This window comes from Balaenoptera physalus (assembly GCF_965194825.1).
Source record: "Balaenoptera physalus genome assembly, chromosome: 1".
NCBI lineage: Eukaryota > Metazoa > Chordata > Mammalia > Artiodactyla > Balaenopteridae > Balaenoptera > Balaenoptera physalus.
This window is the reverse complement of record NC_138882.1, coordinates 85,155,550-85,181,879: the sequence shown is the minus strand read 5'-3', so window position 1 is coordinate 85,181,879 and position 26,330 is coordinate 85,155,550. Positions and strand designations below refer to the sequence as shown.

The following is a 26,330-nucleotide window of genomic DNA, read 5'->3' as shown; positions in this document are numbered from 1 at the left end:
TTAATATCTGAAAGAAAGTATATGACCGTGTTCACAAGAAGGAATTCTTACAGAGAAGAGCGGAAAAGCTTGTGTAATAACAACAGATACTATCTCGGCAATCTCTAAGCATGGGCTTTAATATCTTTAATACCTTTCAATGAATTTCTGACTTCTCTCTCGCTCTTTAGCAAATCGATACATCACCCCAGAGAAAAACTTTTCTTTTCTCACACAACTTTTCCAAAGAAAATATCTTTATTTGAAAGAAACAAGCAGGTGTTTTTACTTTTATTTCTTTTTCTTTTTTATGAAAACAACATGTTCAAAAAAGGCCAACACAAGCTCTAAAATCCTGGGCAAGCTCACAAGCAATTGCTATCATCGTCTTCTCTCATGAGGTACCAACAGAATGACATATACAGAGCAAAGGACAATCAGGAAGAATGTAAGGACCTCACACCTTCTAAGATAAATGCCTCTAACATCAGAGCAGAGGGACACCAAAAAGGCATAAGAAAGGGAAAATACTGTATTCTTTATCTTTCATGTCAAAATTTCCTATCAATTTCTTCTTCAATACAAGAATTCAAACAAGGTATCAGAAATCTCATAAATACAATATAACTTTGTGCCCAAATTGCAAGTTCCCATCCAATTAGTAGCATTAAACCCATGATGGTAACTTTGGACCCATCAAATTTGCTGTCTCCAGGATAAATGCTACATTCAGAAGCTGAAGAACAAATTTGAACTAAAGAATCCTACTCACCACGTTCTCCAAATTCAATTGGGACTACAGTAGCAGGAGGATGGCTGTGATGCAGCAGAGGACCTATTCATTGGGGCTTGCTGTCCCACCTAGGAGGAAGGGGAGCTGCCAAAACTGGTCCGGTCCATTCATTTCCCAACCAAAATGCAAATCCATCTATAAATGGCTTGGCAGAGACTCTGAAAACAAGAAATGTCCTGCTCCAGGACCTCCTCAATGGATTACGTTCTCATGACTCACAGAGTCCCTGCCTTAGCTCTCCGTTTCCGTGGTTTATGGCAGTGGGGGGATTTGGGAGGTTCTCTGACTTGTAATCAAAATTCCCCTTTCTTGATTGGGGAAGACGACCCTTTTCTATCTTTCGCCTTCCTTGACTTCTAAAACTGCCTTCCTAGCTACACTTGATCTGCTGACCATTTTGATGCCCATAATGGTTTCAAAAGGGTCTGGCTACGTAGTGACACTTTTCTCTTTACCTCAAGATTTTCTTACAATGCATTTCCCATTTATTCATGGCTTGCCAAGCAAAGTCTCTTCTCTTCTTCTAAAATGGACTGAGGGAAGTTAGCAGATCATCTCAGATGACTTCCCATCATGACACTTAGACACGTTCAGTAAAGTGGTGACCTCTAGGGTCCTCCTTTCACTGCTTTGCTCCCTCAAATAACGAACATCCAGCAGTCAGATTCCTGGGACCTTTATAAAACTGTTTTACTTCAGGCCAAAAGGAGTTCACTAAGAGCATAGCATGAGCTACCATAACTAAGAGGAGCTGGCAGCTCAGACTCTAGATTTTCAACAGAAATCAAGCATTTTGCTCATACCGCCCAAAAGTGTTATACCACCTGCTCTTATCTAATTTCTCCCAACTAACCTCTTTGGATTTCTTCACCTTGAAGAAAGCCCAGAGGATTCTTCAAATTTTCTGGCTTCCTGTCCCTTTGAAATTATTGGGAATCCCAATATGCAACACCATTCAAATAACTAATTTATATGTATTTAATATTTATGAATTATTTAAACACATGTTGTTCCACAGCAAATCTAGGGATAAATTTAAGAGGAAGTTGAAATCACTTTATTAAAAATGCAGTCCCTGAAGTTCATTGCCATTCATATACAATTTTTCAATCATTAATAACAATTTTATTATAATTTTAACTTAGTTTTTACATTTTCCATTTTGGTCACAGTGGAACGTATGTCAAATAAACCTATTTCCTGCTCTATTTTCTTCATACAATTTGTTACTGTGCTGGACGGAAGTTTTGATGCTTAATTTATGGGTCAGCTTCAGTGGCACAGAGTCCACGGTTATCTGGTCAAACATTATTCTGGGTGCTCCTGTACAGATTCTTTTGGATGAGAGTATTTTTTAAATCAGTGACCTGAGTAAAGCAATTGCCCTCTATAAGGTGGGAAGTCCTCATCCAATCCACTGATGGCCTGAATAGAACAAGGCTGACCTTCACCCAGGTAAAAGATAATTCCCCTGTCGGATCGACTTCCAGCAGCGTTTCAGCTCTGCAGATTTTGAGTTTGCCAAACTTTGTAATCTCTCTCTCTCTCTCTCTCTCTCTCTCCCTCTTTCTCTCTCTCTCTCTCTCTCTCTCCCTCTGTCCCTCTCGTTCTGTAACATATTTCTATATGTATATATGTACATATATGCTGTAATATATAATTTAAATATTTCATCTGCCATATCATGTACATGATTAACTATGGTCAACTAAATTAAAAATGTTCAAAGTTATTATAAAGTGAAGTTAAATTAAAAATTATTAATGTTATGTAATACATGTGGTGTGGAATTATGACAAATATAATGAGGTTTTAGCGAATAACTGAAGTTCGGGCAACAGTGTCCTAGCATGTTCTCCAGAGATTTCCTTTCTGCCTTTTCAGAGATTTAGCTGTCAACATTTCTTCCACAGTTCCTCTCTTCTATCCTGGGCCTGAACACTACTCTTGTCTATGCTGTCCCCTTGGGCACTGAAGCTTCTCGTGATGGGCCATGGCTGGTGAAGAGCCGTGTCTCGCTTAGGAATAAACTTGTAACTCTCACTGAATGTTACTGTAGAATGTGGGAACACATGTTTAATGGAATCAGGATAGCCTACCTCACCTGAGGAGAACACTTCCCTAGACTGCCCTCGTGTGCTTAAAATTCCTTTATCAGGAAATAAAACTGTTGTATTCCATAAGTAAATATCAGATTTCAATTGTGTGAAACCAAAAATAGATATAAGATACCATTTAAAACCCACAGCATCACATATAAGTGATTGAGAGTGGGGTTGGGAGGGGAGAGAAGATCAGAGCACTAAGGTCTGAAATCTAGATGAAATATGGACTTAGGGCTCATCTGATATACTTGCTTTCTTCTGCTCTTTCCAAACATGCTTTATGGCTTTGAAGACAGTAATAGAAAAACAAATTTTCACCGTTTATTCTCTGTCTTCTTCTTCAACTCTCCGGAAACCTCCACCAGCCATATTACCTTCGCTGCCCAATATATACACCTTAACTGTTCAATTTAGTACTTTGAAATGTTGCCCATGCATTTAGTAACACTCCTTTAATATCTTTTATAATTCTTCCTGCTGTCAGGAGGAAGAAGTGGCCTAGTAACTTGTCTTGGCCAAATAATCAGGAAGATTTTCAGGAATGTGGTTTTATAATGGGAAAGGAGGAAGAAGAGGACAATGAGGAGGAGAGGAAGAGAAAGAGGAGACACCTGAAACCTGTGAAAGAGTCACCAGCTGGGCATGCGCCAGAAGTTCAGGGCATAAACTTTCCCTCCATCTCAGCCACATCTTCAGTGACTACTACATATTTTTTAAATATTATGATAAATTGTTATAAAAATATTACCTCATATAATATAATGGGGAAAACATAAAGCTGTTCAAAAATAAGCATGTTTATTAAACGGCCAAAAATAATCACTGCTTATATTTTGCTGTTTTTAGTGTTAGGAGTTTTCAATTTTCATAAACCCACACACATGCATACATGTCTCTCAGGTTACTGATTTGAGATCTTTTATCTTCTGTAAAACACATGCCTCCAGCCGTAAGTTGCTCTCTATGCACTGCGTTACATTTATCCTTAAAGTTCTTCTATGTTTTCTTTTCATTTTCATTCATCACAAAGTATTTTATATGTATTTGTTATTTCTTCTTTGAGCCAATGTTTATTTAGGATTATATTGCCAAAGTCACAGATGTCACAGAAACAGATAGTAGAATGGTGTTCAGCAGGGCCTGGGGGATGTGGGAAAAATGGAGATGTTGGGCAAAGGGTACAAGTCTGTAGTCATACGATGAATAAGCTCTGGGAGTCTGAGGTACAGCATGGTGAGTCTTGATATTAACACTGTGTTGTGTACTTGAAACTTGCTGAGAAAGTAGACCTTAAGCATTCTCACCAAACCCAAATGCACACACACACACACACACGCAAACACTCAGCCATACACACAGTTAAATGGCTACTGTTGAAGTAATTAATGTATTATGTAACCTATGGTGTAAATCACTACACAAAGTACACATATGTCAAATCGCCACATTATACACAGTAATGTGTACAATTTAATCAATTATACCTCAATAAAACTGGAGGGGAAAGATGAAAGAATAACCATCATACAAAAGAGTAACAACGTTTGAGAAGCTCTGTGTTCCTTCTCCTCCTTGCCTCTCTTAGGCTCTGATACTATTCTCTGAGAGAGCTTCCCTTATCCATTATTCTCTGGGGCCCTGTATCCACCTCATAGGGGATATTCACTTTTAATCACCTGTACTGACCACATCTGAAGTAGGTAGGGTTGAAAGTGGGGAAAGGAGGGCTGGAAAGTCATTACAATTCTTGAAAAATCAGTCTTTTTCGTTTTGGCATATAGTTTATTTAGTTGTCAATTCCCTCAAACACTTAGTAGGCACCTGACATAATTCGTTCCTCCAATCATTACTATGTGCTAGAGACCTCACTCAGGTCCTTTTCTGGAAACAATTTTCTGGCCTGATTAAATTGCTGCCTTGATCCCTGAACATAATACAATTACCATGAGGCTCCCTGGCACACAGGTGGAAAGACTACAACTTTTGTAACATTTCTCTATTGTTACAGTCAACTGAAATTGGGCTTCAAGTTCAAAACCACTTCTAGGGCTTCCCCGGTGGTGCAGTGGTTGAGAATCTGCCTGCTAATGCAGGGGACACGGGTTTGAGACCTGGTTTGGGATGATCCCACATGCCGTGGAGCACCTAGGCCCGAGAACCACCACTACTGAGCCTGCGCGACTGGAGCCTGTGCTCTGGCAACAAGAGAGTCCACGAGAGGGAAAGGCCCGCGCACCGCGATGAAGAGTGGTCCCTGCTTGCCGCAACTAGAGAAAGCCCTCGCACAGAAATGAAGACCCAACAGAGCCAAAAATTAATTAATTAATTAATTAATAATTAATTATTTTAAAAAAAACACTTCTAATCTCATCTCTTACTCTTTAGGGCTTACAAGTGTTGCGTTTCCTAATTCAACAAGGTTTTGAATATCTGGGCTGTATTTTTTCCTTTTCATTTTTTTCAATTTCCGACCTGCCAACTAGAAAGTTTTTCCTGAACATATGTCTATTGAAATACCCTGGTCAAGTCAACAAGTGACCAACATTTAGTCTGCCTCTCAGGATACCATGGACAACCATTACTGCAAACATTTTGCCATTGAATAAAATGTATCACCACATTGATGGCTTCTAATATCAGATTCCTTGCCAAATACCTCCAGACTCTTAAGCCAATGCCCTAATTTTAAGATTTCTACAGGAGCATCACACCTCACAGAACTAAATTCTCTGTCAGGTCAAATAACACTAACTAAAGTAGAGACAACTCCCAAATATCAGTGTTGATTTCTCACTCATGTAATATTCTGATGAGCTTTGGGCAGTAATCTGGGGATCTTTTTCTTCTGCAGTTCTGGCATCTTGGACTTCTTTACATCTAGGACCACAAGAAGAGATATGCTTAAAGAACACATCCCTATTCACGGCTTACTGGACCACTAAGCTAAGCACTTAGAAAACAAGCTGCATAGCAACAGTCATTTTGTAAATCTAGATAAACATTGGAAACCCCAGTGGACCTCAAAGGTGGGTTCAAATCAATCAAGAAAGTAACTTCAGAGGTGAAAATATATAATAAGACCCTGAGGTTGTTGAGTTTCACAGTAAGAAGAGCATGTTGTGCACATGGAGAGCAGGCAGCGCTTTGCCTGGTAAGGACACTTTAAACTTCCCATTATTTGTACTACCCATGTTTTCAGAACTACTATAATTTTATGCACAATATCCCAATATTTCCCAAAGCATTTAATGTGTCATATCAGATTATAAATACAGTTAAGTTGGAAAAGAAAAGGAACACAGAATATGAAAGTGTAATATAGTTTAAGAATCTCTTTCTGTGCTGTACTAGGTATGTCTGAGCCTCTTTCCTGCCGGAGCAAACATGGTGGTGGTGGTGATGGTGGTGACGGTGATGATGACAGAGACAATGATGATCGGCCACCTCTCAAATGCCAATTATGTGCCGGGCATTGTGGCAACTGAATTACACACATTCATGTAAATTTTATGCCTAAACAAGTAGGCACTGTAAATGTGGTTTTCCCCACATTTTAGTAGAGGGATTGAACTTCTGAGGAGTTAAACAGTTTGTTCCTCAAATCAATCAAGCAATAATTAAGAAAATAACCTGGATTTGAAATTATATACAAACAATCATCGATATAACTCTAAATTCAGATAACACTGACTGTGAGAGCCTGAAAATTGAAATCGAAGAAGGATAGAAATCAACCAAAATTATGATATAATATTGCTAAAAGCAGGTTTTAAAAGAAGGAAAATACTTTTACCATCACAAGAAGAAATGTATTTTATTCAGGATATGGAGGATAAGTAACAGTTGCTCAACTGGTAGAAACCGCTGTCCAGGTGACAGACAGACACAGAAGACAGCGAGAGAATCCTCAGAGGGCCCCCAGGAGGAGAGCTGCTGCTTTTCCTCCTGAGGCTCTGTGGTGCTTTCTCAGGTACCTCCAGAGGGAAGCGGCATAGCAGACTCAGATAGGAAACCTCTGACCGTCAGGAATCACCACACGCATACTGCAGGCTGAAGGGTGGAAAGCTTCTTCTGTATCCATGATAGGCTTTGAAGACAAGATGAAGGTGGAGCTGTGGAACTAGGTGAGCCGATTGCCCTTATCCTTTCCAGATGCAGATAAAAGCTGAAGCTGTTACTTGTCCTTGGGTGGGCACTTCTGCTGGCATTGCTGGATAGCTGTCCCAGGAGGGCATTTCTGCTGGCACGGCTTAGGTGGGCAAGGGTCTGAATCCTTCTTAGGTGAGCAAGGATCAGGGCACTTAGTTACACACACTGGAGATGTCTTGCACTTCTGCTTGCACTGCTGCTCTTGAGAAGACATCTTTCTGCAGTCTTAATATCTGAAAGAAAGTATATGACCGTGTTCACAATAAGGAATCCCTACATAGAGAAGAGCAAAAGCTTGTGTAACACAAACGGACAGTATCTCTCCAGACTCTAAGCATGTGTTTTATTCTCTTTAATACCTTTTAATGAATTTCTGACATCTCTCTCGTTCTTTAGCAAATCTATTCATCAGCCCAGAGAAAACTTTCTTTTCTCATACAACTTTTCCAAAGAAAATATCTTTGTTTTGAAGAAACAAGCGATGGTTTCAGTTTTATTTCTCTTTCTTTTTTTTTTATGAAAACAACATATTTTTAAAAGGCTATCAAAAGTTCAAAAATTCTGGGCAAGCTCACAAGCAATTCCTATCACCATTTTCTCTCATGAGGACCCGACAGGATGACTTTGTACAGAGCAAAGGGCAATCAGGATGAATGTAAGAGCCTCACACCTTCTAAGATAAATGTCTCTGAAATCACAGCTGAGGTCCAAGAAAAAGGTATAGAAAAAGGTAAACCCTTTGCTCTTTATCCCTTCATGTCAAAATTTCCTATTAATTTCTTTTTCAATAGAGGAATTCAAACTAGGTATCAGAAATCTAGTAAATACAATATAACATTGTGCCCATATTCCAAGTTCCCATCCACTAAGTAGCATTATACCCATGCTCATAACTTTGGACCCATCAAATTTGCTGTCTCCAGCATAAACTCAACATTCGGGGCCCGAGAACAAATTTGAACTGAAGAATCAGACTCACCAGGTTCTCCAAAGTCAATCGGAACTCGAGTAGCAGGAGGATAGCTGTCGTGCAGCAGAGGACCTTTTTATTGGGGCTTGCTGCCCCACCCAAGGGGAAGCGGAGCTGTCCAAACTAGCCTCGTGCAGTCATTTCCCAACCCAAATGCAAATCTATCCATAACTGGCTTAGCAGGGACTCTGAAAACAGGAAATGTCCTGCGCCAGGATCTCCTCACTAGATTATGTTCTCATGACTCACAGAGGCCCTGCCTTAGCTCTCCGTTTCAGTGGTTTATGGCAGTGGGAGAATTTCAGGGGTTCTCTAACTTGTAGGCAAGTGTTCCCTTTCTTGATTGGGGAAGATGACCCTTTTCTATCTTTCACCTTCTTTGACTTCTAAAACTGCCTGCCTAGTTGCACTTGATCTGGTGGCCATTTTGTTGTACATACTGGTTTGAAAATGGCCTGGCTACCTGGTGACACCTTTCCCTTTACCTCAAGTCCTTCTTACAATACATTTCGCCTTGATCCACAGCTTGCTAAGTGAAATCTCTTCTCCTCTTCTAAAATGGACTGAGAGGTGTTTGCAGATGATCTCAGATGACTTCCCCTCATGATACTTAGATACGTTTACTAAAGTGGTGACCTCTGGGGCCCTCCTTTCACTGCTTTGTTCCTTCAGATTAAGAACATCCAACAGTCAGATTCCTATGAACTTTATAAATCTGTTTCACTTCCGGCCACAAGGAATTCACTAGGAGCGTAGCATCACCTACCATAATTCCAATCAGCTGGCAGATCAGAACCTAGACTTACAATAGAAACCAAGCCTTTTACACATACCTCCCAAACGTGACATCCCACCTGCTCTTACCTAATTTCCCCCAAAGGACCTCTTTGGATTCTTCAATTTTTGAAGAAAGCTCAGACTAGTGTTTAAATTTTCCGGCTTCCTGTCTCTTTGAAATCATTGGAAAACCCTATCTAATAGGCAATGCCATTCAAATAACGAGTTTTAAATCTATTTATTATTTATGAATTATTTAAGCACATTGATTCACATCAAATCTAGGGGTAAATTCAAGAGATAGTTGAAATCACTTTATTAATAATTCGGTCGTTGATGTTAATTGCCATTCATACACTACTTCTTAATCGTTAATAATAATTTTACTATAACTTTAAGCTATCTGTAGATTCTTCCATATTGATCACAGTGGAATAAACGTGAAATTAACCTATTTCCTGCTCTACTTCCTTTATACAGTTTGTCCATGTGCTGGAAGGAATTTTTGATATTTTTTATGGGTCCACTTGACTGGAACAGGTTGCTCAAATATTTGGTCAATCTTTTTTCGGGCTTTTTCTCTAAGGATGCTTTTGGATGAGAGTGATATTTAAATCAGTGCCCTGAGTAAAGAAGTTTGCCCTCTGTAAGTGGGTAGGCCTCATAGAGTCTGTTGAATAGAACAAAAGCCGGACCCCTCCCCCATCCAGGTAAGAGACAATTCCCCTGCCTGATGGCCTTCCAGCTAGGGTTGGCCCTGCATATTTTGGCCTTTCCAGCCTTCCTAATCTCTCTCTCTATATTTGGCTCGTTCTCTGTCTCTTCTCTCTCTCTCTCTCTTGCTGTGTGTGTGTGTGTCTCTCTCTCTATTCATATATATATGCATATATACATACATATATGTAAATTGAATATTTCTTCTGCCATTTCATGCACTTGATTCCCTATGGCCAATTAAATTAGAAATTCATAAAGTTAGTTTAAAGTGAATTTAAAGTAAAAATTATCAATATTATATGCTACTTGTGATGTGTAATTATAACAAATATAATGAGCCTTTAGGGAATAACTGAAGTTCAAGAAACAATGGCCTAGTATGTTCTCCAACCCTGGCAAAAGATTTCATTTCTGCCTTTTCAGTCCAGGACCTGAACTATCTTCTGTCCCCTTGGGCACTGAAACTTTTCTTTATGGGTCATGGCTGGTGAGCAGCCCTGTCTCATTTAGGAAAAGTTTTCAACACTGGCTTTATGTTACTGTAGAACGTGGTAACACATTTTTAATAGAATCAGGATGTCCCATATCACCTGACCCCAACACACCCCTAGACTACTGTCATATGCTTAAAATTCCTTTATCAGGAAAATAAATACTTTTTATTCCAACAATCAATATCAGATTTAAATTGTGTGAAACCAGAAAGAAATGGAAGATACCATTTAAGACTCAAACCATCACGTATAAGTGACTGAGAGTAGGTTTGGGGAGGGGAGAGAGGATCAGAGCACTAAAGGTCTGAAATCTAGGTGAATTACAAACTTAGGGCTGGTCTCTTTTCTTTCTTCTACTCTTTCCACATGTGTTTTAGGTCTTTAAAAGACAGTAATATTAAAAATGTATTTTCATGCTCATTTTCTGTCTTCTCCTTCAACCCTCCAGTCCCCTCAACCTGCCATAGTACCCTTTGCTCCCCAACATGTACTCCTAACTGTCCAATTTTGTACATTTTCATGTCAATGCATTTAGTGATTAGTACTTTCATATTTTTAAAAATTCAACATTGTGAAAATCACTATACTACCCAAAGCAATCTACAGATCCAATGCAACACTGATCTAAGTACCAATGCCACTTTTCACAGAACTAGAACAAAAAAATTCACAATTTCTATGGAAACAAAAAAGACCCCAAATAGCAAAAGCAAACTTGAGAAAGAAAAATGGAACTGAAGGAATCAGGCTCCTGGACTTCAGACTATACTAAAAGCTACAGTAATCAAGACAGTATGGTACTGGAACAAAAAGAGAAATATAGATCAATGGAACAGGACAGAAAGCCCAGAGATAAACCCACATACATATGGTCACCTTATTTTTGATAAAGGAGGCAAGAATATACAATGGAGAAAAGACAGCCTCTTCAATAAGTGGTGCTCGGAAAACTGGACAGCTACATGTAAAAGAGTGAAATTACAACACTCCCTAACACCATAAACAAAAATAAACTCAAAATGGATTAAAGACCTCCATGTAAGGCCAGACACTATCAAACTCTTAGAGGAAAACAATGGCAGTACACTCTATGTAAAGAATCACAGCAAGATCCTTTGTGGCCCACCTCCTGGGGAAATGGAAATAAAAACAAAAATAAACAAATGGGACCAAATGAAACTTAAAAGCTTTTGCACAACAAACAAACCGTAAACAAGACGAAAAGACAACCCTCAGAATGGGAGGAAATATTTGTAAACGAAGCAACTGACAGCAGATTAGTCTCCAAAATTTACAAGCAGCACATGCAGCTCATTATCAAAAAAACAAACAAACCAATCCAAAAATGGGCCGAAGACTTAAATAGACATTTCTCAAAAAAAAGATATACAGATTGAAATCAAACACATAAAAGCCTGCTCAACATCACTAATCATTAGAGAAATGCAAATCAAAACTATACTGAGGTATCACTTCACACTGGTCAGTATGACCATCATCAAAAATCTACAAATAACAAATGCTGAAGAGGGTGTGGAGAAAAGGGAACTCTGTTGCACTCTTGGTGGGAATGTAAATTGATACAGCCACTATGGAGAACAGTGTACAGGTTCTTTAAATACTAAAAATAGAGCTACCATATGGGCCAGCAATCCCACTACTCGGCATATACCCTGACAAAACCATAATTCAAAAATAGTCATGTACCACAATCTTCATCGCAGCTCTATTTACAATAGCCAGGACATGGAAGCAACCTAAGTGTCTATCGACAGATGAATGGATAAAGAAAATGTGGTGCATATATACAATGGAATATTACTCAGTCATAAAAGGAAAAGATATTGAGTTTTTTGTAATTAGGTGGATGGAGCTGAGGTCTGTCATACAGAGTGAAGGAAGTCAGAAAGAGAGAAACAAATATTGTATGATAATATATATATGGCATGTAAAAAAAAATTGTGAAGAAACTAGGGGAAGGACACAGGCATATTGAATGGACTTGAGGACAAGGGAAGGGAGAAAGGTAAGCTGGGACGAAGTGAGAGAGTGTCATGGACATATATACTCTACCAAATGTAAAATCAATAGCTAGTGGGAAGCATCCACATAGCACAAGGAGATCAGCTCGGTGCTTTGTGACCACATAGAGGTATGGGATAGGAAGGGAGATGCAAAAGGGAGCAGATATAGGGATATATGTATATGTATGGCTGATTCACTTTGTTATAAAGCAGAAGTTAGCACACCATAGTAGAACAATTATATTCCAATAAAGATGTTTTTTAAAAATACAGTTAAATTGGAAAAGAAAATGAACACAGAATATGAAAGGGTAATAGAGTTTAAGAATCTCCCTGTTTTCTGTACTAGGTATGTCTGAGCCACTTTCCTGCTGGAGCAAACATGGCGGTGGTGGTGATGGTGGTGATGGTGGTGATGGTGATGATGAAGCAGACAGTGATGATGGGCCACCTCACAAAATGCTAATTATGTGTCCATCATTGTGCTAACTGAATTACACAGATTCATTTAATTTCTAAGCATAAGAAAGTGGGCACTCTAAATGTGATTTTCCCTACATTTTAATAAGGGATTCAAATCCTGAGGAGTTACATAATTTGTTCCTCAAATCAATCAAGCAAGAAGTAAAAAAAAAAAAATAACCTGGATTTGAAATTATACAGAAATAATCATCGATAGGTCTCAAAATTCAGATAAAACTTATTGTGAGAGCCTGAAACGTGGGGTCAAAGAAGGACAGAAATCAACCAAAATTATGATATGGTATAGCAAAAAGCAGGTTGTAAAAGAAAGAAAATATTTTTACCATCAAACAAAAGAACTGTATTTTATTCAAGACGTGGAGGATAAGGAACAAATGCTCAGCTGGTAGGAACCCCTGTCCAGGTGACAGACAGACACAGAAGATATCAACAGATTCCTCAGAGGGCGCCCAGGAGGAGAGCTGCTGCTCTTCCTTCTGAGGCTCTGTGATGCTTTCTCGGGTACGTCTCAGAGGGAAGCGGTATAACGCAGCCTCAGATAGGAAACCTCTGACGGACAGGAATCACCGCACGCATACTGCAGGCTGAAGGGTGGAGAAGCTTCTTCTGTATCCATGATAGGCTTTAAAGAGAAGATGAAGGTAGAGCTGTGGAACTCGGTGAGCCAATTGTCCTTATCCTTTCCTGATCCATATAAACGCTGAAGCTGTTCCTTGTTCTTGGGTGGGCACTTCTGCTGGCATTGTTGGGGAGGTGGCACAGGAGGGCATTTCTGCTGGCACTGCTGAGGTGGGCATGGCTCAGGGCCCTTTATACGTGGGCAAGGTTCTGGACACTTGGGAGGTGAGCAAGGATCAGGGCACTTAGGTGGGCACACTGGAGGTGGCTGGCAAGGCTGCTTGCACTGCTGCTGTTCAGAAGACCTCTTTCTGGAGTCTTAATATCTGAAAGAAAGTATATGACCGTGTTCACAAGAAGGAATTCTTACAGAGAAGAGCGGAAAAGCTTGTGTAATAACAACAGATACTATCTCGGCAATCTCTAAGCATGGGCTTTAATATCTTTAATACCTTTCAATGAATTTCTGACTTCTCTCTCGCTCTTTAGCAAATCGATACATCACCCCAGAGAAAAACTTTTCTTTTCTCACACAACTTTTCCAAAGAAAATATCTTTATTTGAAAGAAACAAGCAGGTGTTTTTACTTTTATTTCTTTTTCTTTTTTATGAAAACAACATGTTCAAAAAAGGCCAACACAAGCTCTAAAATCCTGGGCAAGCTCACAAGCAATTGCTATCATCGTCTTCTCTCATGAGGTACCAACAGAATGACATATACAGAGCAAAGGACAATCAGGAAGAATGTAAGGACCTCACACCTTCTAAGATAAATGCCTCTAACATCAGAGCAGAGGGACACCAAAAAGGCATAAGAAAGGGAAAATACTGTATTCTTTATCTTTCATGTCAAAATTTCCTATCAATTTCTTCTTCAATACAAGAATTCAAACAAGGTATCAGAAATCTCATAAATACAATATAACTTTGTGCCCAAATTGCAAGTTCCCATCCAATTAGTAGCATTAAACCCATGATGGTAACTTTGGACCCATCAAATTTGCTGTCTCCAGGATAAATGCTACATTCAGAAGCTGAAGAACAAATTTGAACTAAAGAATCCTACTCACCACGTTCTCCAAATTCAATTGGGACTACAGTAGCAGGAGGATGGCTGTGATGCAGCAGAGGACCTATTCATTGGGGCTTGCTGTCCCACCTAGGAGGAAGGGGAGCTGCCAAAACTGGTCCGGTCCATTCATTTCCCAACCAAAATGCAAATCCATCTATAAATGGCTTGGCAGAGACTCTGAAAACAAGAAATGTCCTGCTCCAGGACCTCCTCAATGGATTACGTTCTCATGACTCACAGAGTCCCTGCCTTAGCTCTCCGTTTCCGTGGTTTATGGCAGTGGGGGGATTTGGGAGGTTCTCTGACTTGTAATCAAAATTCCCCTTTCTTGATTGGGGAAGACGACCCTTTTCTATCTTTCGCCTTCCTTGACTTCTAAAACTGCCTTCCTAGCTACACTTGATCTGCTGACCATTTTGATGCCCATAATGGTTTCAAAAGGGTCTGGCTACGTAGTGACACTTTTCTCTTTACCTCAAGATTTTCTTACAATGCATTTCCCATTTATTCATGGCTTGCCAAGCAAAGTCTCTTCTCTTCTTCTAAAATGGACTGAGGGAAGTTAGCAGATCATCTCAGATGACTTCCCATCATGACACTTAGACACGTTCAGTAAAGTGGTGACCTCTAGGGTCCTCCTTTCACTGCTTTGCTCCCTCAAATAACGAACATCCAGCAGTCAGATTCCTGGGACCTTTATAAAACTGTTTTACTTCAGGCCAAAAGGAGTTCACTAAGAGCATAGCATGAGCTACCATAACTAAGAGGAGCTGGCAGCTCAGACTCTAGATTTTCAACAGAAATCAAGCATTTTGCTCATACCGCCCAAAAGTGTTATACCACCTGCTCTTATCTAATTTCTCCCAACTAACCTCTTTGGATTTCTTCACCTTGAAGAAAGCCCAGAGGATTCTTCAAATTTTCTGGCTTCCTGTCCCTTTGAAATTATTGGGAATCCCAATATGCAACACCATTCAAATAACTAATTTATATGTATTTAATATTTATGAATTATTTAAACACATGTTGTTCCACAGCAAATCTAGGGATAAATTTAAGAGGAAGTTGAAATCACTTTATTAAAAATGCAGTCCCTGAAGTTCATTGCCATTCATATACAATTTTTCAATCATTAATAACAATTTTATTATAATTTTAACTTAGTTTTTACATTTTCCATTTTGGTCACAGTGGAACGTATGTCAAATAAACCTATTTCCTGCTCTATTTTCTTCATACAATTTGTTACTGTGCTGGACGGAAGTTTTGATGCTTAATTTATGGGTCAGCTTCAGTGGCACAGAGTCCACGGTTATCTGGTCAAACATTATTCTGGGTGCTCCTGTACAGATTCTTTTGGATGAGAGTATTTTTTAAATCAGTGACCTGAGTAAAGCAATTGCCCTCTATAAGGTGGGAAGTCCTCATCCAATCCACTGATGGCCTGAATAGAACAAGGCTGACCTTCACCCAGGTAAAAGATAATTCCCCTGTCGGATCGACTTCCAGCAGCGTTTCAGCTCTGCAGATTTTGAGTTTGCCAAACTTTGTAATCTCTCTCTCTCTCTCTCTCTCTCTCTCCCTCTTTCTCTCTCTCTCTCTCTCTCTCTCCCTCTGTCCCTCTCGTTCTGTAACATATTTCTATATGTATATATGTACATATATGCTGTAATATATAATTTAAATATTTCATCTGCCATATCATGTACATGATTAACTATGGTCAACTAAATTAAAAATGTTCAAAGTTATTATAAAGTGAAGTTAAATTAAAAATTATTAATGTTATGTAATACATGTGGTGTGGAATTATGACAAATATAATGAGGTTTTAGCGAATAACTGAAGTTCGGGCAACAGTGTCCTAGCATGTTCTCCAGAGATTTCCTTTCTGCCTTTTCAGAGATTTAGCTGTCAACATTTCTTCCACAGTTCCTCTCTTCTATCCTGGGCCTGAACACTACTCTTGTCTATGCTGTCCCCTTGGGCACTGAAGCTTCTCGTGATGGGCCATGGCTGGTGAAGAGCCGTGTCTCGCTTAGGAATAAACTTGTAACTCTCACTGAATGTTACTGTAGAATGTGGGAACACATGTTTAATGGAATCAGGATAGCCTACCTCACCTGAGGAGAACACTTCCCTAGACTGCCCTCGTGTGCTTAAAATTCCTTTATCAGGAAATAAAACTGTTGTATTCCATAAGTAAATATCAGATTTCAATTGTGTGAAACCAAAAATAGATATAAGATACCATTTAAAACCCACAGCATCACATATAAGTGATTGAGAGTGGGGTTGGGAGGGGAGAGAAGATCAGAGCACTAAGGTCTGAAATCTAGATGAAATATGGACTTAGGGCTCATCTGATATACTTGCTTTCTTCTGCTCTTTCCAAACATGCTTTATGGCTTTGAAGACAGTAATAGAAAAACAAATTTTCACCGTTTATTCTCTGTCTTCTTCTTCAACTCTCCGGAAACCTCCACCAGCCATATTACCTTCGCTGCCCAATATATACACCTTAACTGTTCAATTTAATACTTTGAAATGTTGCCCATGCATTTAGTAACACTCCTTTAATATCTTTTATAATTCTTCCTGCTGTCAGGAGGAAGAAGTGGCCTAGTAACTTGTCTTGGCCAAATAATCAGGAAGATTTTCAGGAATGTGGTTTTATAATGGGAAAGGAGGAAGAAGAGGACAATGAGGAGGAGAGGAAGAGAAAGAGGAGACACCTGAAACCTGTGAAAGAGTCACCAGCTGGGCATGCGCCAGAAGTTCAGGGCATAAACTTTCCCTCCATCTCAGCCACATCTTCAGTGACTACTACATATTTTTTAAATATTATGATAAATTGTTATAAAAATATTACCTCATATAATATAATGGGGAAAACATAAAGCTGTTCAAAAATAAGCATGTTTATTAAACGGCCAAAAATAATCACTGCTTATATTTTGCTGTTTTTAGTGTTAGGAGTTTTCAATTTTCATAAACCCACACACATGCATACATGTCTCTCAGGTTACTGATTTGAGATCTTTTATCTTCTGTAAAACACATGCCTCCAGCCGTAAGTTGCTCTCTATGCACTGCGTTACATTTATCCTTAAAGTTCTTCTATGTTTTCTTTTCATTTTCATTCATCACAAAGTATTTTATATGTATTTGTTATTTCTTCTTTGAGCCAATGTTTATTTAGGATTATATTGCCAAAGTCACAGATGTCACAGAAACAGATAGTAGAATGGTGTTCAGCAGGGCCTGGGGGATGTGGGAAAAATGGAGATGTTGGGCAAAGGGTACAAGTCTGTAGTCATACGATGAATAAGCTCTGGGAGTCTGAGGTACAGCATGGTGAGTCTTGATATTAACACTGTGTTGTGTACTTGAAACTTGCTGAGAAAGTAGACCTTAAGCATTCTCACCAAACCCAAATGCACACACACACACACACACGCAAACACTCAGCCATACACACAGTTAAATGGCTACTGTTGAAGTAATTAATGTATTATGTAACCTATGGTGTAAATCACTACACAAAGTACACATATGTCAAATCGCCACATTATACACAGTAATGTGTACAATTTAATCAATTATACCTCAATAAAACTGGAGGGGAAAGATGAAAGAATAACCATCATACAAAAGAGTAACAACGTTTGAGAAGCTCTGTGTTCCTTCTCCTCCTTGCCTCTCTTAGGCTCTGATACTATTCTCTGAGAGAGCTTCCCTTATCCATTATTCTCTGGGGCCCTGTATCCACCTCATAGGGGATATTCACTTTTAATCACCTGTACTGACCACATCTGAAGTAGGTAGGGTTGAAAGTGGGGAAAGGAGGGCTGGAAAGTCATTACAATTCTTGAAAAATCAGTCTTTTTCGTTTTGGCATATAGTTTATTTAGTTGTCAATTCCCTCAAACACTTAGTAGGCACCTGACATAATTCGTTCCTCCAATCATTACTATGTGCTAGAGACCTCACTCAGGTCCTTTTCTGGAAACAATTTTCTGGCCTGATTAAATTGCTGCCTTGATCCCTGAACATAATACAATTACCATGAGGCTCCCTGGCACACAGGTGGAAAGACTACAACTTTTGTAACATTTCTCTATTGTTACAGTCAACTGAAATTGGGCTTCAAGTTCAAAACCACTTCTAGGGCTTCCCCGGTGGTGCAGTGGTTGAGAATCTGCCTGCTAATGCAGGGGACACGGGTTTGAGACCTGGTTTGGGATGATCCCACATGCCGTGGAGCACCTAGGCCCGAGAACCACCACTACTGAGCCTGCGCGACTGGAGCCTGTGCTCTGGCAACAAGAGAGTCCACGAGAGGGAAAGGCCCGCGCACCGCGATGAAGAGTGGTCCCTGCTTGCCGCAACTAGAGAAAGCCCTCGCACAGAAATGAAGACCCAACAGAGCCAAAAATTAATTAATTAATTAATTAATAATTAATTATTTTAAAAAAACACTTCTAATCTCATCTCTTACTCTTTAGGGCTTACAAGTGTTGCGTTTCCTAATTCAACAAGGTTTTGAATATCTGGGCTGTATTTTTTCCTTTTCATTTTTTTCAATTTCCGACCTGCCAACTAGAAAGTTTTTCCTGAACATATGTCTATTGAAATACCCTGGTCAAGTCAACAAGTGACCAACATTTAGTCTGCCTCTCAGGATACCATGGACAACCATTACTGCAAACATTTTGCCATTGAATAAAATGTATCACCACATTGATGGCTTCTAATATCAGATTCCTTGCCAAATACCTCCAGACTCTTAAGCCAATGCCCTAATTTTAAGATTTCTACAGGAGCATCACACCTCACAGAACTAAATTCTCTGTCAGGTCAAATAACACTAACTAAAGTAGAGACAACTCCCAAATATCAGTGTTGATTTCTCACTCATGTAATATTCTGATGAGCTTTGGGCAGTAATCTGGGGATCTTTTTCTTCTGCAGTTCTGGCATCTTGGACTTCTTTACATCTAGGACCACAAGAAGAGATATGCTTAAAGAACACATCCCTATTCACGGCTTACTGGACCACTAAGCTAAGCACTTAGAAAACAAGCTGCATAGCAACAGTCATTTTGTAAATCTAGATAAACATTGGAAACCCCAGTGGACCTCAAAGGTGGGTTCAAATCAATCAAGAAAGTAACTTCAGAGGTGAAAATATATAATAAGACCCTGAGGTTGTTGAGTTTCACAGTAAGAAGAGCATGTTGTGCACATGGAGAGCAGGCAGCGCTTTGCCTGGTAAGGACACTTTAAACTTCCCATTATTTGTACTACCCATGTTTTCAGAACTACTATAATTTTATGCACAATATCCCAATATTTCCCAAAGCATTTAATGTGTCATATCAGATTATAAATACAGTTAAGTTGGAAAAGAAAAGGAACACAGAATATGAAAGTGTAATATAGTTTAAGAATCTCTTTCTGTGCTGTACTAGGTATGTCTGAGCCTCTTTCCTGCCGGAGCAAACATGGTGGTGGTGGTGATGGTGGTGACGGTGATGATGACAGAGACAATGATGATCGGCCACCTCTCAAATGCCAATTATGTGCCGGGCATTGTGGCAACTGAATTACACACATTCATGTAAATTTTATGCCTAAACAAGTAGGCACTGTAAATGTGGTTTTCCCCACATTTTAGTAGAGGGATTGAACTTCTGAGGAGTTAAACAGTTTGTTCCTCAAATCAATCAAGCAATAATTAAGAAAATAACCTGGATTTGAAATTATATACAAACAATCATCGATATAACTCTAAATTCAGATAACACTGACTGTGAGAGCCTGAAAATTGAAATCGAAGAAGGATAGAAATCAACCAAAATTATGATATAATATTGCTAAAAGCAGGTTTTAAAAGAAGGAAAATACTTTTACCATCACAAGAAGAAATGTATTTTATTCAGGATATGGAGGATAAGTAACAGTTGCTCAACTGGTAGAAACCGCTGTCCAGGTGACAGACAGACACAGAAGACAGCGAGAGAATCCTCAGAGGGCCCCCAGGAGGAGAGCTGCTGCTTTTCCTCCTGAGGCTCTGTGGTGCTTTCTCAGGTACCTCCAGAGGGAAGCGGCATAGCAGACTCAGATAGGAAACCTCTGACCGTCAGGAATCACCACACGCATACTGCAGGCTGAAGGGTGGAAAGCTTCTTCTGTATCCATGATAGGCTTTGAAGACAAGATGAAGGTGGAGCTGTGGAACTAGGTGAGCCGATTGCCCTTATCCTTTCCAGATGCAGATAAAAGCTGAAGCTGTTACTTGTCCTTGGGTGGGCACTTCTGCTGGCATTGCTGGATAGCTGTCCCAGGAGGGCATTTCTGCTGGCACGGCTTAGGTGGGCAAGGGTCTGAATCCTTCTTAGGTGAGCAAGGATCAGGGCACTTAGTTACACACACTGGAGATGTCTTGCACTTCTGCTTGCACTGCTGCTCTTGAGAAGACATCTTTCTGCAGTCTTAATATCTGAAAGAAAGTATATGACCGTGTTCACAATAAGGAATCCCTACATAGAGAAGAGCAAAAGCTTGTGTAACACAAACGGACAGTATCTCTCCAGACTCTAAGCATGTGTTTTATTCTCTTTAATACCTTTTAATGAATTTCTGACATCTCTCTCGTTCTTTAGCAAATCTATTCATCAGCCCAGAGAAAACTTTCTTTTCTCATACAACTTTTCCAAAGAAAATATCTTTGTTTTGAAGAAACAAGCGATGGTTTCAGTTTTATTTCTCTTTCTTTTTTTTTTATGAAAACAACATATTTTTAAAAGGCTATCAAAAGTTCAAATATTCTGGGCAACCTCACAAGCAATTCCTATCACCATTTTCTCTCATGAGGACCCGACAGGATGACTTTGTACAGAGCAAAGGGCAATCAGGATGAATGTAAGAGCCTCACACCTTCTAAGATAAATGTCTCTGAAATCACAGCGGAGGTCCAAGAAAAAGGTATAGAAAAAGGTAAACCCTTTGCTCTTTATCCCTTCATGTCAAAATTTCCTATTAATTTCTTTTTCAATAGAGGAATTCAAACTAGGTATCAGAAATCTAGTAAATACAATATAACATTGTGCCCATATTCCAAGTTCCCATCCACTAAGTAGCATTATACCCATGATCATAACTTTTGACCCATCAAATTTGCTGTCTGCAGCATAAACTCAACATTCGGGGCCCGAGAACAAATTTGAACTGAAGAATCAGACTCACCAGGTTCTCCAAAGTCAATCGGAACTCGAGTAGCAGGAGGATAGCTGTCTTGCAGCAGAGGACCTTTTTATTGGGGCTTGCTGCCCCACCCAAGGGGAAGCGGAGCTGTCCAAACTAGCCTCGTGCAGTCATTTCCCAACCCAAATGCAAATCTATCCATAACTGGCTTAGCAGGGACTCTGAAAACAGGAAATGTCCTGCGCCAGGATCTCCTCACTAGATTATGTTCTCATGACTCACAGAGGCCCTGCCTTAGCTCTCCGTTTCAGTGGTTTATGGCAGTGGGAGAATTTCAGGGGTTCTCTAACTTGTAGGCAAGTGTTCCCTTTCTTGATTGGGGAAGATGACCCTTTTCTATCTTTCACCTTCTTTGACTTCTAAAACTGCCTGCCTAGTTGCACTTGATCTGGTGGCCATTTTGTTGTACATACTGGTTTGAAAATGGCCTGGCTACCTGGTGACACCTTTCCCTTTACCTCAAGTCCTTCTTACAATACATTTCGCCTTGATCCACAGCTTGCTAAGTGAAATCTCTTCTCCTCTTCTAAAATGGACTGAGAGGTGTTTGCAGATGATCTCAGATGACTTCCCATCATGATACTTAGATACGTTTACTAAAGTGGTGACCTCTGGGGCCCTCCTTTCACTGCTTTGTTCCTTCAGATTAAGAACATCCAACAGTCAGATTCCTATGAACTTTATAAATCTGTTTCACTTCCGGCCACAAGGAATTCACTAGGAGCGTAGCATCACCTACCATAATTCCAATCAGCTGGCAGATCAGAACTTAGACTTACAATAGAAACCAAGCCTTTTACACATACCTCCCAAACGTGACATCCCACCTGCTCTTACCTAATTTCCCCCAAAGGACCTCTTTGGATTCTTCAATTTTTGAAGAAAGCTCAGACTAGTGTTTAAATTTTCCGGCTTCCTGTCTCTTTGAAATCATTGGAAAACCCTATCTAATAGGCAATGCCATTCAAATAACGAGTTTTAAATCTATTTATTATTTATGAATTATTTAAGCACATTGATTCACATCAAATCTAGGGGTAAATTCAAGAGATAGTTGAAATCACTTTATTAATAATTCGGTCGTTGATGTTAATTGCCATTCATACACTACTTCTTAATCGTTAATAATAATTTTACTATAACTTTAAGCTATCTGTAGATTCTTCCATATTGATCACAGTGGAATAAACGTGAAATTAACCTATTTCCTGCTCTACTTCCTTTATACAGTTTGTCCATGTGCTGGAAGGAATTTTTGATATTTTTTATGGGTCCACTTGACTGGAACAGGTTGCTCAAATATTTGGTCAATCTTTTTTCGGGCTTTTTCTCTAAGGATGCTTTTGGATGAGAGTGATATTTAAATCAGTGCCCTGAGTAAAGAAGTTTGCCCTCTGTAAGTGGGTAGGCCTCATAGAGTCTGTTGAATAGAACAAAAGCCGGACCCCTCCCCCATCCAGGTAAGAGACAATTCCCCTGCCTGATGGCCTTCCAGCTAGGGTTGGCCCTGCATATTTTGGCCTTTCCAGCCTTCCTAATCTCTCTCTCTATATTTGGCTCGTTCTCTGTCTCTTCTCTCTCTCTCTCTCTTGCTGTGTGTGTGTGTGTCTCTCTCTCTATTCATATATATATGCATATATACATACATATATGTAAATTGAATATTTCTTCTGCCATTTCATGCACTTGATTCCCTATGGCCAATTAAATTAGAAATTCATAAAGTTAGTTTAAAGTGAATTTAAAGTAAAAATTATCAATATTATATGCTACTTGTGATGTGTAATTATAACAAATATAATGAGCCTTTAGGGAATAACTGAAGTTCAAGAAACAATGGCCTAGTATGTTCTCCAACCCTGGCAAAAGATTTCATTTCTGCCTTTTCAGTCCAGGACCTGAACTATCTTCTGTCCCCTTGGGCACTGAAACTTTTCTTTATGGGTCATGGCTGGTGAGCAGCCCTGTCTCATTTAGGAAAAGTTTTCAACACTGGCTTTATGTTACTGTAGAACGTGGTAACACATTTTTAATAGAATCAGGATGTCCCATATCACCTGACCCCAACACTCCCCTAGACTACTGTCATATGCTTAAAATTCCTTTATCAGGAAAATAAATACTTTTTATTCCAACAATCAATATCAGATTTAAATTGTGTGAAACCAGAAAGAAATGGAAGATACCATTTAAGACTCAAACCATCACGTATAAGTGACTGAGAGTAGGTTTGGGGAGGGGAGAGAGGATCAGAGCACTAAAGGTCTGAAATCTAGGTGAATTACAAACTTAGGGCTGGTCTCTTTTCTTTCTTCTACTCTTTCCACATGTGTTTTAGGTCTTTAAAAGACAGTAATATTAAAAATGTATTTTCATGCTCATTTTCTGTCTTCTCCTTCAACCCTCCAGTCCCCTCAACCTGCCATAGTACCCTTTGCTCCCCAACATGTACTCCTAACTGTCCAATTTTGTACATTTTCATGTCAATGCATTTAGTGATTAGTACTTTCATATTTTTAAAAATTCAACATTGTGAAAATCACTATACTACCCAAAGCAATCTACAGATCCAATGCAACACTGATCTAAGTACCAATGCCACTTTTCACAGAACTAGAACAAAAAAATTCACAATTTCTATGGAAACAAAAAAGACCCCAAATAGCAAAAGCAAACTTGAGAAAGAAAAATGGAACTGAAGGAATCAGGCTCCTGGACTTCAGACTATACTAAAAGCTACAGTAATCAAGACAGTATGGTACTGGAACAAAAAGAGAAATATAGATCAATGGAACAGGACAGAAAGCCCAGAGATAAACCCACATACATATGGTCACCTTATTTTTGATAAAGGAGGCAAGAATATACAATGGAGAAAAGACAGCCTCTTCAATAAGTGGTGCTCGGAAAACTGGACAGCTACATGTAAAAGAGTGAAATTACAACACTCCCTAACACCATAAACAAAAATAAACTCAAAATGGATTAAAGACCTCCATGTAAGGCCAGACACTATCAAACTCTTAGAGGAAAACAATGGCAGTACACTCTATGTAAAGAATCACAGCAAGATCCTTTGTGGCCCACCTCCTGGGGAAATGGAAATAAAAACAAAAATAAACAAATGGGACCAAATGAAACTTAAAAGCTTTTGCACAACAAACAAACCGTAAACAAGACGAAAAGACAACCCTCAGAATGGGAGGAAATATTTGTAAACGAAGCAACTGACAGCAGATTAGTCTCCAAAATTTACAAGCAGCACATGCAGCTCATTATCAAAAAAACAAACAAACCAATCCAAAAATGGGCCGAAGACTTAAATAGACATTTCTGAAAAAAAAGATATACAGATTGAAATCAAACACATAAAAGCCTGCTCAACATCACTAATCATTAGAGAAATGCAAATCAAAACTATACTGAGGTATCACTTCACACTGGTCAGTATGACCATCATCAAAAATCTACAAATAACAAATGCTGAAGAGGGTGTGGAGAAAAGGGAACTCTGTTGCACTCTTGGTGGGAATGTAAATTGATACAGCCACTATGGAGAACAGTGTACAGGTTCTTTAAATACTAAAAATAGAGCTACCATATGGGCCAGCAATCCCACTACTCGGCATATACCCTGACAAAACCATAATTCAAAAATAGTCATGTACCACAATCTTCATCGCAGCTCTATTTACAATAGCCAGGACATGGAAGCAACCTAAGTGTCTATCGACAGATGAATGGATAAAGAAAATGTGGTGCATATATACAATGGAATATTACTCAGTCATAAAAGGAAAAGATATTGAGTTTTTTGTAATTAGGTGGATGGACCTGAGGTCTGTCATACAGAGTGAAGGAAGTCAGAAAGAGAGAAACAAATATTGTATGATAATATATATATGGCATGTAAAAAAAAATTGTGAAGAAACTAGGGGAAGGACACAGGCATATTGAATGGACTTGAGGACAAGGGAAGGGAGAAAGGTAAGCTGGGACGAAGTGAGAGAGTGTCATGGACATATATACTCTACCAAATATAAAATCAATAGCTAGTGGGAAGCATCCACATAGCACAAGGAGATCAGCTCGGTGCTTTGTGACCACATAGAGGTATGGGATAGGAAGGGAGATGCAAAAGGGAGCAGATATAGGGATATATGTATATGTATGGCTGATTCACTTTGTTATAAAGCAGAAGTTAGCACACCATAGTAGAACAATTATATTCCAATAAAGATGTTTTTTAAAAATACAGTTAAATTGGAAAAGAAAATGAACACAGAATATGAAAGGGTAATAGAGTTTAAGAATCTCCCTGTTTTCTGTACTAGGTATGTCTGAGCCACTTTCCTGCTGGAGCAAACATGGCGGTGGTGGTGATGGTGGTGATGGTGGTGATGGTGATGATGAAGCAGACAGTGATGATGGGCCACCTCACAAAATGCTAATTATGTGTCCATCATTGTGCTAACTGAATTACACAGATTCATTTAATTTCTAAGCATAAGAAAGTGGGCACTCTAAATGTGATTTTCCCTACATTTTAATAAGGGATTCAAATCCTGAGGAGTTACATAATTTGTTCCTCAAATCAATCAAGCAAGAAGTAAAAAAAAAAAATAACCTGGATTTGAAATTATACAGAAATAATCATCGATAGGTCTCAAAATTCAGATAAAACTTATTGTGAGAGCCTGAAACGTGGGGTCAAAGAAGGACAGAAATCAACCAAAATTATGATATGGTATAGCAAAAAGCAGGTTGTAAAAGAAAGAAAATATTTTTACCATCAAACAAAAGAACTGTATTTTATTCAAGACGTGGAGGATAAGGAACAAATGCTCAGCTGGTAGGAACCCCTGTCCAGGTGACAGACA

At 39.1% G+C, this 26,330-nt stretch overlaps 1 protein-coding gene across 1 annotated transcript; it reads right to left on the bottom strand.

Annotated features, from left to right (window-relative positions):
* Positions 1–12,904: 12,904 nt before the first annotated feature.
* On the bottom strand, positions 12,905–13,428 carry LOC309655133 (uncharacterized protein; the record flags this gene model as incomplete). The annotated part of the gene is made up of 1 exon (XM_082450011.1): positions 12,905–13,428. A coding segment is annotated over one exon (429 nt), but the record flags the coding sequence as incomplete, so codon positions are not given.
* Positions 13,429–26,330: the final 12,902 nt, after the last annotated feature.